Raw genomic sequence first — 12486 nt, forward strand, 5'->3', positions numbered from 1 at the left:
GAGGGGACGCAGAGAGCTGGGGGTGCCCAAGTCAAGGACCGGGAGGCAGACGCGCAGGGCGGGCGGGGGGACAGTCGGAGGTTCTGGGTGGGGAGGTGAGATAAGCCACAGGTGTCTTTTAGACCTGGTCCCAGATGTCTCAACCGGAACAAAGGGGTGATGTTGGGAAGCGGAATCTGGCTGGAGAGGGGGAAGGGGCCCACGAGGCTGTGCAGAGGTCCCGTCCCCTGGCGTGGGTGGGAGTGGGGGAGAGGCAGCGGCAAGGACCCCCTCACGGCCGTGGGGTGCTTGCTCTGCAGGCTGCATCTGGACCGGCACCAGCCTGGGGTGGTGGACGCCCATCCAGGCCAGCAGATCCGGCTGACCTGTCGTGCCGAGGGCTTCCCACCCGCAAGCGTCGAGTGGCAGAGAGATGGGCAGCCCCTCTCTTCTCCCAGGTTCGTTCAGCTCCTTTCCCCTCCCTCCTGGCCGGCCTCCAGCTGCACTCCCACTGGGAGAGGGAGCTGCAGGTGCCCCCTGGTCCTGAGCAGGACCCCAGGCCCCTTGAGGGTTGGAGCTGTGGCGTCGGGCTCCTCGGGCAGACCGCATTTGGGTCTCTGGGCCTTTCCGGAGTGTGGTTAGCAGACAGAAGGAAGGGCCTGCTAACAGAGGTGACAGCTGAGCGAGGAAACGGAGGCGGACACACTTCTGGCTGTAATCACAAGGGCTCACGTTTATTGAGCCCGTTCGGAGGTGAGGCTTCTCTCCTCCGTATGACTTGCAGAGGAGACCAAATAGGTGGGTGCTATTTTATCCCCATTTGACACGCACAAGCTGAGCACCACACAGCTCCTAAGTGGGAGAACCAGGACTGAGCCTAGTAAACAAGTGTAGCAAAAACTAGAAACCCAAACCAGAATTATTTTGTATCAGAAAACTTGACTTGTTTATTCAGGCTCTAAAGTCAGGCATCTTTAAGGAGAGTGCCAGCAGCTGGAGGGCCTCAGGGCCTGAGGCCGACTGGCCCTTGGTCGGATCCCACTGACAGCGGGGGCTGCTCAGCCTCTCACCGGGGGAGGGAAGATCCTGCCCCTCCTGCCAGGCGCCTTGGGGTGGGGACGCCTGATTGTGCTTGGCCCCCAGACACCAGCTGCAGTCCGATGGCTCCCTGGTCATCAGCCGCGTGGCTGTGGAAGATGGAGGCTTCTATACCTGTGTTGCAGTCAACGGGCAGGACCGAGACCAGCGCTCAGTCCAGCTCAGAGTTCTGGGTAAGGCGGCAGTCCCGGGCGGGAGGGTGAGTGTGGCCGGTGGCCTCTGAGGTCAGGTGGGGCAGGATGGGCGTGGTGGCTGACAGTGCCCCCTCCTTGGGCCCAGGGGAGCTGACAATCACAGGGCTGCCCTCTACGGTGATGGTGCCAGAAGGTGACACGGCCAGGCTGCTGTGTGCGGTGGCGGGCGAAAGCGTGAACATCAGATGGTCCAGGTAAGGCTCTGCTCCAGGCCGGCCTGGCCCTCGGGCCCTCGTACCTGAGGGGGTACAGCCCAGACAGAGGGGGTGCACCTTCCTGCAGGACGCTGCAGTCACCACCGCCCCCACTGCTTATTCTTCCACTCCTGCCTCCCGGCCTGGTGTCAGGGAAGGGGGGGCTTCCGACACACGGAAGCCCCCTGGGACTGCTCTTTTCTGTTGGTCGGGCTACCCCGGGTTTCTCAACCTCGGCACTGTTGAGATTTTGGGCTGACGTGTTCGTCCGTTGGGGTGCGCTGGAGGACGTCTCGCAGCATCCAGGCCGTCTACCTGCCGGATGCCGGCGGTGCTCCCTCCCAAGTCATGGCAATAAAAAGCCTCCAGATGTTGCCAAATGTTTCCTGGGTGACAGAATCTCCACTGGCGTTGAGAAACCCTGGGCTGCACACAGCTTTGAGGACTTCAGTGGTCTTTTGCCCCAAATCTGTTGGTCTTTTATTCATTCAGCGGTTTTTTGCCCACTTCCTCCTTGCAATATGTCAGGATTGGGCTAGGCTCTGGGGATCCTGGGGTAATCTGAGCCCCCCAGAAACTCCCAGGCAGGAGATGGCCCAGTGTCCCCCAGGCTCCAGAGGTTTGCCCTAAGTGCGTCTGTGCACAGTGGGGTGAGGTTGTCTCCTGTCTGGGAGAATGGATGAAGGGAAGGATGTTCTTGGTCAAGCCTCAACTGTGAGTATTGGAGCGATGATGCCAGGATGGGAATGGGCCCGCACACTGGCAGGAGCGGTGAGGGTCACGGAGGTCGGCTGCTTCTCTGTGGCCTTGATGCCAGGGAAGGTGGTGGGAGCCTCTGCAGGCTTCTCAGCTGGTGCTCTCAGCCGGCCCTGCCCTGATCAGCTGTGGCTGTGATTATCCTATCAGGCCTGGATCTTCCCAGCAGCAAACATGCTCAGGACACCCCTCTTCAAAACAAACAAACATAAACACACCCTCCTCTGACCCAGTGTTTCCCTGCAGTGGGGTCCTATATCGCGTCCCCTTCATGCATGGCTGTTTACATTGTCTCGGTCTGCTCACCTCCCTGCTGCCAGCTCAGCCCTTGCCCCGGGGCCTCTCCTCCATCCCCGCACCCCCATGCCAGGGACACTGCCCTGACCGAGGTCACCAGTACCTCCCTGTTCCTCAGTCCTTGAACAGACTCAGTCCCACATGACCTGCAGTCTCCTTCCTGCTTCTCCAGCTGCTGCTTCTCTTTTCCTGGCCCGCTCATCACATCCCTCTCTCTGAGAGGCTGGTGTACCTTGAGGTCTGTCCTTGGTCCTCGGTCCTCGGCTTTTCTCTCTCTCACTTCACCTTGAGTAGCCCTGTAGACATGAAGTTTCCAGGACCATCAGTGCTGAGACACTACCTGGGTCGAGACCTCAAATCTGATGCCTCCTGGTGTCTCACAGCACCCGAAATGCAAAATGGGGGAAAATAACCTCACCATTCACTCCTCATCCTGCCCTGGACCTCCCCGCAGTGGAGGGGCACCACCACTGCCCAGTAACCAAGCTAGGAACCTGCTACCCTTGATCTTTTCTTCTCCCCCACCTCCCACCTCTGACCCTCACCCAGGTCCCTTTGCTTTACTGTCTCGTCAACCTGTGTGCACACCTGCGGCAGCCACTCACCTGGCCTCTGCCCTTGGGCTTGTCCCTGCCCCACGCTGAGGTTGGTGATGCTTTCCAAGCACACGTGGCGTTGTCAGTCCTGCTCAGCTCACACCCCTCGCTTACCCCCAGGATCCGGTCCAGACTCCTGACCGGAGCCGTGCGCACCTCCTCCTACGCCCACTCTCCTTGCTCCAGCCGTGGCTTTCCTTCAAACCCCCGAGTCCCCGTGTCCTCCGTCAGCCAGCCGCTCCTCCTCACCCTCAGGTCAGCTGTCCTCCTTAGGAAAGGCTCCCCTACCACCTGCACCCCGCCCCACCTCCTTGGAGGCAGGGATGCTCATGTCCTTCATCCCGCTGCTTCGTCCCTCTGTGGACGAAGAGGGAGAGAGAGACACTCCTGGGGATAAGGGGCAGATCTACACTTAGATCAGCTGGTGTGAGTCCACCTCACTTCCGAGGTATTTTGCTTCGGCGTTGCTGGTCTATCATCTTGGTACCAGACCCATCCCTTCCTTAAGGTGAGGGGCCGCGAAGAGGGAGTCGTTGGCTCTGGAGTGGCCTTGGGTCACCTCCTCCCCCTGGCCTCGGGAGGGCTGGCACAGCTTCCCAGGGCCTGAAGATGAGGGCCTGGACAGCTCTCCCAGCGTCCTCTCCCCTCCAGGAACGGGCTGCCGGTGCGGGCCGATGGCCACCGTGTCCACCAGTCCCCGGATGGCACACTGCTGATCCACAACCTGCGGGCCAGGGACGAGGGCTCCTACACATGCAGCGCCTACCGTGGAAGCCAGGCGGTCAGCCGCAGCACCGAGGTGAAGGTGGTCCCGCGGGGTAAGGAAGGCCTACCCCAGGCATCTGCTTGTCCTTGAGAGCTGGCTGCCTGCTGCAGAATGCGGAGGGGGCAGGCTCTGCAGTCCAAGGGACTCAACTCCAAATCCTGCCTCACCTTGCCAGTTCCTGGTAGTGTGACTTGGAGCAGGCCAGTTGTCATGGGGCTTGAAACAGCCCTGGGAGAGAACTGCCAGGGCCTTTCCGTGCTGGTCAGCCTGGATGGTCAGGCCTGGCTGCCTCCTGTCTGTGGTGCTGAGGCTGGAATTGGCCAGGCTAGAGGTTGAAGTCTGGTAGAAATGTTGCTTAGTGAGCGGGACTGACAGTGGGCTTCCAGTCTGTGAGCTCCTTCATACAGCGACTGGGACGCACGTCCCAGGGCCCAGCGCGGTGCTCAGCATCACCAGGTGCTCAGAGGCTCAGTGACAGAGTATGTGCCTGCGGGAAGGCGTTGCCTTGGCCAAAGCACCGTCCTGCAGGGGCCACTTTTCACCTCTGTCCTGCCCAGCAAATAGATCCTTAGACGTCTGTGTATTTACCAAACTTACGAGACTTGAGACAGGCCAGAAGGCAGATTTATGTGAGAAGGAGAGCTGTTAGGAGGATCCAGATGGGCATGTTTGTGATTAGCTATAGACATGTCTATCTGGGAAGCTAAATTGTAATCAGAAATGTGGTTGATGCTGAAGTTTGGTGGGGCTCCTCATGTGGTGTGACGTGACTGCCTTCCTGGATAGGACACTATGGCCTCAGTCCAGCTACCTTTCTCCCGCCCCGTTAGATGAGCGTTGCTAATCTTACTTTTTTGTGTGTGGGCGGCAGGTGGGGGACCTTTCTTGATGAGACGCTATCTCCCTCCCTCCTTTAACAGTGTTCCTTCCATGATTAGGCTGCATGTTATCTGCTGTCACCCATTTAAGCTTTTTGTAGCATTTCACTGCTTGAGGCTGTCTCACTGTGCCCTATTCGTGGTTTGGTGGCATGTTGGAACTGCAGTGTTCGAATCAGGGTGGGGGACCTTGTGCTAGTCACACTCTGGTGTAAGGGACATACTTCTACTGTGAAGACCTCTCAAGCTTTTTGCCTAAAAGTTTAGGGTGAGAAACAGAAAATACTGTAGGGTTAAAACATGGTGGGGGGGTCACTCACACTTTTCTAAGTGAGTGGGAATGCTATGGGGCCAAACAGTTACGTGCTCACATTCTAGCCATGGTTACTATGTGCCCCAGGGGCTATTATTATCTCCACTTTAGATAAGAAAACTGAGACACAGAGAGCTTAAGTAATATTAATTTGCCCAGAGACCCCCAGCTAGAAGTGGCAGAGCCATGATGGCGCCCAGGCAACCAGCGTGCTTCACCAGCAAGCCCAGCACCTCCTAACCTCTGGCCGTGATGGGTCCAAGGGCTGCAATGGCTGAGATAATGTTGATACCAAAGTTATGATTTTTAAGAATAGGCATAGATGGCTTGCTCTTTATGTAAGTAGTTTGTACTCTTGTATTATCGATAAACCAAGCCTTTATACAGCCGTCCACTTGTTAGGGACGGTCTTTCAGTTGTATTTTGGGAGGAAGCAGGGGAGAGGGCATGCAGTAGGCCATCCCCAGCCCCATGAGGTGACTTCAGGGAGGTGCTGCTCAGGCCTAAGCCAAGCTGAGTCATAAGAGCCCCTTCCAGAAAGAAAAGGCCACTTCAGTGCTAAGATGAAGCAGCAGGATGAAACTCTCACAGGGATTTATAAGATACTGAAGCTTCCAGTAAATTCAGAGGGGGAGGCAACCAGCGCTTTGTGCTCGATGTAGTATCAGTGCCACAGTTCACAGCCTGTCCTCCTATCACCTTGCCTAATACTCTTTGCTGTCTCTGGGGGAAGTGGAAAAATTGGAAAGATGGGGAACTAAGTGACTAAGCCGGGGCCACTGAAGGCACAAAACTTTTGAGGTGGGAGGAAACCAGCAGTGAAAGAGAGAACACAGCCTTTGCCGACTCAGTTGTGCTTAGGGCTGACCCTGCTCTCTTTTCTGCCCCATCCAGAGGCTGCAACAGTGTCGTCCAGCTCTTGAGGTCTCAATGGTCAGGGCAGGGGGTTAACTTCCAGAGATGTTTAATCGTCCAGGCAGTCAATATTTGGGAGTCTCTGATGGGCTGTGCACTGGGCCAAAGCTGCAAAAGAAGGGGAGGACCACTGCATGCTGACGTGAGGCCAGTGACCATGGAGACTGAGAGCCCTCCCACAGCTGTACATACAGGTGTCACAGGGTTACAGAGTGACAGCACTTTCCTTTCAGGGAAATGAAATGAAATGAAACGAAACGGTAGGGGAGAGTTCTCAGCCTACACAGAGCTTTCTTACCACCCTCTCCCCCCTGTTGTCTCGCAGCACTGGCCACCGCGCCGAGGGACCCCGGCAGGGAGTGCATCGACCAGCCGGAGCTGGCCAACTGTGAGTTGATCCTGCAGGCCCGGCTCTGCGGCAACGAGTACTACTCCAGCTTCTGCTGTGCCAGCTGTTCCCGTGTCTAGCCTCCCGCTCAGCCCATCTGGCAGCAAGGATACAACTCAGAGGGCTGGGAGAAGGGAAGACAGGCTCTCGGTCTCCCCCGTGTGGCTGGCAAAGGGAGTTCTCCGGAGACACTGGCCTCTTCAAAGCTGCTCCAGCTGTTGGGCACCAGCGGCAGCCTCCCTCTGGAGTCCCAGCAGTGTTGGCTTCTCTGACGTACCACACGCGCCTGCTGAGTTGTCAAGAAAAAGCATCTATTTGGATAAGGACACCCTTCACTTTACAACTTGCCTCTAAAATTTTTTATACAGGATCAATTCACTGTGTTTTAAAGAAAGCTACCAGGGTTCTCACTTCATTTAAAGCTGTGTGGGGAGGTGTGTAATGATCTCAAAGTTAATACCTATCTTCTACGGGAACACTAACTCCTGTTGTGTCAGGGAAGCATACTTTGCTCAAACTAGGTCTCATCTGGGGTCCAAACAGTGGTTCATTGCTCTGGTCCCTCGCGCCCTTCTAGGTAGCATAGCAGCCAGCTTCAAATCCCATCTGTGCGTAGGGTCATTAACAGCATGATGTTTGTGAAAACTGTCGACGAAGTGGAATATAAATGGGATTTGGGGTGAAAGAGCAGCCACTGCATCATTATCTGAGTATGAAAGAACTAGAAAAGCTCCTTCCTTTCATCAAGAGGCTGGAGCCCTCCTCCCGAGGCGGACATGCAAAGCCAAGCCGTGAGGATCGTCTCACACCTGCAGGGAGCAGGCGGGCCTGTTCGGTGCAGTGACCAACAAGGAGCCTCTCCTCCTCAAGCCGGAATCTCTGATGCAAAATACTTGCTGCCAGATAAAAAACAGACTTGGGCTTCCCTGGTGGTGCAGTGGTTAAGGATCCGCCTGCCAATGCAGGGGACGCGGGTCTGAGCCCTGGTCCAGGAAGATCCCACATGCTGCAGAGCAACTAAGCCCGTGTGCCACAACTACTGAAGCCCGTGTGCCTAGAGCCCGTGCTCCGCGACAAGAGAAGCCACTGCAATGAGAAGCCCGCGCACCGCAACAGAGTAGCCCCCGCTCGCTGCAACTAGAGAAAGCCTGCGTTGCAGCAACAAAGATCCAACTCAGCCAAAAATAAATAAGTAAATAAAACAAAAACAGACTATTATAAAAAACAGCACCAGCAGGATTGGGGGGGGGGAACCAATGGAGGGGAGGGCGATGTAATGCAGGGAAGTGGTTTCAGAAATGGTTTGAGTTGGAAGAGGTCATTCTTCCTCTCTTGGAGCCTCTTAATTCCTTGCTGCTAAATCAAGAGGCCTGGTTTCCGTGAGTTTCTGAGTTTCTTTCCACTTTAACCTTCTACACATCCTCCAGAGGACTGGCTGGGCCTAGTAACAGAGGTTATTCTGGGACACAAGAAAGACAGGCATTACAGGGAAAGGTGACTTTTTTTTTATTATCAACACACTGGCTGGAAAAGACAAACAGCTGCATCATGGGTGAGTGATACTTCTTCTTGGTCTACCTCTCATTCAACAAAAGAAATGTGGTGGCACAGGTCTTTTTTTCTTTTCATTAAAAAAAAAATATAGAGGTGCATCCCTTTCCCTAACCATGGCTGGTTTTGCTGTAGAAATTGGAAAATAAGGGCTACTTTCTTGGACTCCCCTGTTCTTTAAATTAGTATTTGGCAAATTTGTGACACACTTCAGAAGGTAAGTTTGAGGTTAGCTAGCTCTTCTTGGAACTAGTCACAGAGTAGTGGGGTAAGGTTAGAGGTGAGAGTGAAACTCAGTCTAGACCAGTGGTTCTCAACCTTCTTCCATACTGGGAGCTTTTTAAAAAAACTGCACCTGGGGTTCTACTCCCCAGAGATTTTGATTTAATTGGTCTGGAGTATGGGCCAGGCATGAGGGATTTTAAAATCTCCCAGATGATTCTAATATGTATTCAAAGTTGGAAACCACTGCTCCAGCCCAACTTCTCAGAATGTGAATCTTGTTAAAATGCAGATTCTGATTATTAGGTCTGGGGTCGGCTGAGGTTCTGCATCTCTAAGCAGCTGCCAGGTTGAAGTCTGCACTTTGAGCAAGAAGAATCTGACATCAGAGATGCGCTTAGGAACAACCAAAGCCTAAAGTGTGGATACAAATATGAATTTTAAGAATATACTAGTCCCAGTGAAAGATTTTCTAGCCATCAACCTAGAAATCGGTGGCGGCAGTAGAATGGAGAGAGGACAAGACCAAAAAGAACCAAAACTCACTTGCTAATAAAGAAAAGGGGAAAGAATAGCCCTTCATGGCCAAAAGCTTCTACCACGAACATTTATTTCTGTTAAAGCAGATTATAAATTCTCATCAGTACAAATATATATAACTTACATTTGATTGTAAGGCCAACGTTCAAAAGTAAAAATGAGATGGGATCTCATGTTGTTACCAGAGGTCAAGTGGCTGCAACTGGCAAATGGGATGTTCTGCTCACCTGGAGGGAGAGGGATGGACACACACCCCCCGACATGCACACGCACCCGCAGTGCTAATAAAACTAGAACCTCCATCCCCACAAAACTCGTGGGAACAAAACTTACTTAAAGGACAAAGCAAAACCCACCAAGACCTACACGACAAACCAACACAGTAACCTGTGTTCCTGTCTATGGATATGATTATGTCATTGTCACCTTAGTGTTAAAACAAAGTAAAGGATTAACATAAGGAAACTGCAGCAATATATAGAAGAAAATACATATTCTCTATTTAGATTGATTCCATTAAAATAATGACATTAGAATTTCTTTATAGGTTTAAAACCAGGACAATACTGCTCACTGTTTATTTAAAACTACAACCTAGTTGACTATATTGGTCATAAGCATGATTGTTGTTGCAATGTGCTACTTACAGTAAATGATACCAAGTAAGCTAAGGATCCCGTCTGCAACTTCCAACTCTTCCTCTTTTTACTTCAATAGGCATAATGATAAATCAATCTTATGTACAATTTCTTACAGCTAACCCTTTACCTTTGGCAAGATTACTTACAACTCATACAACTTTTTAATAGTGAGAACTATTTAAAATATTCTAAATGCATAAAAATAAAGATTCTGGCTTTTTGATATACATTTATAATATTTATTCTTACTCAAAATGGAAGCTCAACTTTACCCCTAAAATATAGCTCTGCCGGGCGGCTCCTGATGTGCCCTCCTGGGAGTTCTGGCAGCACAGCCTGCCTCTTGTCCCCAGCCCAAGCACAGGCCACCCTGTTTTTGATCTTTAAGACAGGCCAGTACTGAGACAGGAGGCAGGTGAATGGCCTGAAAAACAAAGGGAGATCGTTTTGCTTCCCGTTGTGTTTTATATTCCAGTAAATGTGCTTTGAATACAGGTTCCTGTTCAGATACTTCTGCCTCTCTGTTGCCAGAGATTTGTGAGGGGCTGAGGGAGGAAGAGGGGGGCAGAGGGTAACATTTCCTTAACTTCTTTAGTCTAACTGCAAGGCAGCTCTTCTCTAGGAATGGTTTTCTCCACTTTTTTCAATCACCCCTTCAGCACTCTATGCCTGGACATGCTCCTGGGGACCTTTGGGATTAGTGAAAAGCGTACTGGTGTTGAGAACACAAAGTCCCCTTTGCTCCTTTGACCTCCACCCTCCGCCCTTGCCTAAGTACAGACAAAATACGTAAACCATAAGGACAGATTAAAGTTCAATTTCAAAAGTCTTCTGTAAGTCACTGGAGAAAGGGTTGGTGGGGGAGGGGTTAGTACGCTGCTTGGACTTGCTTTCTAATGCGGCCCACTGGGCTTCGAAAGGATCCACTGGGCAGGTGCCTGCAGAAACCTCTGTGTGCTTGTCTCCTGAGGCCAACCTGCCATCGTCTACACCATTGAAAGCTGCAGAACCGTTGAGGTGCTGAGCAGGAGGCTTAAAGAAGGGACTGGCAGTGGCACTGCTTGTCTCGTACTGAGGGAATGTCTGCTGCTTCACCAGGCTGGGAGACTGATGGGGTTGGGCAGCCTGAGGGTGGCCTGCGGTGCCAAACACGTTGGCAACCATCTGGGAGGGAGTGATGCCCACCACAGGCACGTTAGGGGCTGGATAGGTCATCCCGTTAGCCACAGGGTAGGACTGGGCAGGGACAAAGGCTGGCTGCAGGGGCGGGACCACACCCACTGGCACAGGCTGAGAGGTGAGGAATGCATTTCCTTGGAAAGGTGGCGCAGGCTGGGAGATGGCACTGGGTGGAGGAGGTTGGAGAACTGGCTGCAGAGGGGCAGCTGAGGCCTGGGGCTGCTGAGCCCGGACGCACTTGGACACCTCTTCCAACCAGCGGTCGGCCTCAGAGGGAGTGCGTCTGTGACCAGCCTGGAAGAGACCTGGAGAGACAGCACCAGAAGATTGACCCCACTCGGTCCCTGGAACCAACGAGAGGAAGAGAGGAGAGAATCAGAATTATTAGGGGCTTCTTTCTTCACCGGATAATCTTGGCTATTTGAATGAGCCTAACGTGGAACAAGCCCCCCAGTGGGATATTCTGTGGTTTGGGTAGGTGGGAGGAAAGTCTCTATTACCAGGTTTTGTGGTAGAACAGGGAGAACCCATGAGACCATGTGGCTATCTCAGCCACACTGAGGAGCTGCTAGATATGGCTCAACTGCATCGAACCAAGGCTGCTGGCTGGTATCAGAACCCATCCCCACCATTGCTGTGGCCTGCACATACTCTAAAGGGCCCGAGGTAATTTACCTTCTGCTCTAACGGAATGAAAAGAAAATAATAAGCGACTTGGTGCCGTACTTTGTGGCCCCTTCCTGGCTTCCAGACCTATGTTGTCTTCCTGGTGAACTGCCTTCAACGTTATTAAAATTTTTTTTTGTTAATAAATGTTCATTATAGAAAAACTAGAAAGCATAGAAAAGCAAATGTAAGGTGCTTTTTGCAGCCTTCTTTGTAGGCCTGCCACTGTACGAGGCAGAGTCGTCTCTTTGTACGGGCATGGCCACGGGTCCACGTCCAGGGATAGGCTCTCTTGAGGTAGGGCCCAGGAATCTGGATGTTATGAAGCTCTATGGGTGGTTCTATAGTCCTAAGAACTATCAACCTAACCTCTTTAGTTCCTCCCTGACACCATCCTTTCTTTTTTCTTTTTTTAACTGGAGTATTGTTGCTTTACAGTGCTGTGTCATTTTCTGCTGTACAGCAAAGTGAATCAGCCACACGTATACATATATCCCCTCTTGTTTGGACTTCCTTCCCATTTAGGTCACCACGGAGCACTGAGTAGAGTTCCCTGTGCTATACGGTAGGTTCTCATTAGTCACCGGTTTTATACATAGTGTATATATGTGTCAATCCCAACCTCCCCATTCAGCCCCTTGCCCCCTTGGTATCCATATGTTTGTTCTCTATGTCTGTGACACCATCCCTTCTTAGTAGCAGTTTATTTCCAAGAGGGATCATACTTTTCCTAAAAGGACTCCTCCCTGGTTCCCACTCAGCTAAATGGCTGATTTTTGAACAAGGGTCACTTATCTGATCCCAGAATCCTCACCACCGTCTGTGGTCACCTTACCCGAATGTGTGGCTGCAATTCCCTTGTTAGCAGCATCAGGGGCATAGGCCCAAGGGTTGGTTTCACGCACAGGCATTGCTACGGGTGCTAGAGCAGTATGGGCTGGCTTAGCAGCAAGCACATGGAAGGCTGAGTCAGTGCCATTAGCTACAATGGGAGCAGACAACACCAATGTAGTTAAATTCATGCAGGGTGTACAGGTGGCCCCTTGGAGCTGGGTCAGTCAGGCCAATGTGCAATACTGGTGGAACAGATAAGACAGAAAAGTTGGTGTTGGGATAACCATGCCATTTGCAATGGATACACAAACCTTTTGGCAAAGAGGGAATTAGAGGATGTAATTAAAATGGGTGTACTGATAAAGATGTATGACTCTCTTAGGAAAATATGTGTATGGAGAGAGAGGAAATGAAGACTAGAAAAACAATTTCAAATTAAGTTGAACAGAGCTGCTTTGTATTACAAGCAGGAAAAAGTA

At 52.1% G+C, this 12486-nt stretch overlaps 2 protein-coding genes across 5 annotated transcripts in view; one reads left to right on the top strand and one right to left on the bottom strand.

Moving 5' to 3' along the window:
- PAPLN (papilin, proteoglycan like sulfated glycoprotein) overlaps positions 1–6689 on the top strand; it is a 32793-nt gene extending 26104 nt beyond the window's left edge. The window contains exons 23-27 of the mRNA XM_079699185.1: positions 300–437; positions 1123–1250; positions 1357–1465; positions 3766–3932; positions 6312–6689. Coding sequence (XP_079555311.1) covers positions 300–437; positions 1123–1250; positions 1357–1465; positions 3766–3932; positions 6312–6454 — 685 coding nt within the window. The 3' untranslated portion in view covers positions 6455–6689. The remainder of the gene's footprint in view (positions 1–299; positions 438–1122; positions 1251–1356; positions 1466–3765; positions 3933–6311) is intronic.
- Positions 6690–8740: 2051 nt separating this feature from the next.
- The window catches only part of NUMB (NUMB endocytic adaptor protein), a gene marked incomplete at its 5' end in the record, with an annotated part of 68091 nt that continues 64345 nt past the window's right edge, over positions 8741–12486 (bottom strand). For 2 of the 4 annotated variants that reach the window (XM_079701126.1, XM_079701127.1), the window contains 2 exons: positions 8741–10851; positions 12009–12155. In XM_079701126.1, coding sequence (XP_079557252.1) covers positions 10136–10851; positions 12009–12155 — 863 coding nt within the window. In that variant the 3' untranslated portion in view covers positions 8741–10135. The remainder of the gene's footprint in view (positions 10852–12008; positions 12156–12486) is intronic. The other 2 variants (XM_079701128.1, XM_079701129.1) reach the window with 1 other exon arrangement.

The sequence above is a fragment of the Hyperoodon ampullatus genome (genome assembly GCF_949752795.1).
Source record: "Hyperoodon ampullatus genome assembly, chromosome: 3".
NCBI classification, from domain to species: Eukaryota; Metazoa; Chordata; class Mammalia; order Artiodactyla; family Ziphiidae; genus Hyperoodon; species Hyperoodon ampullatus.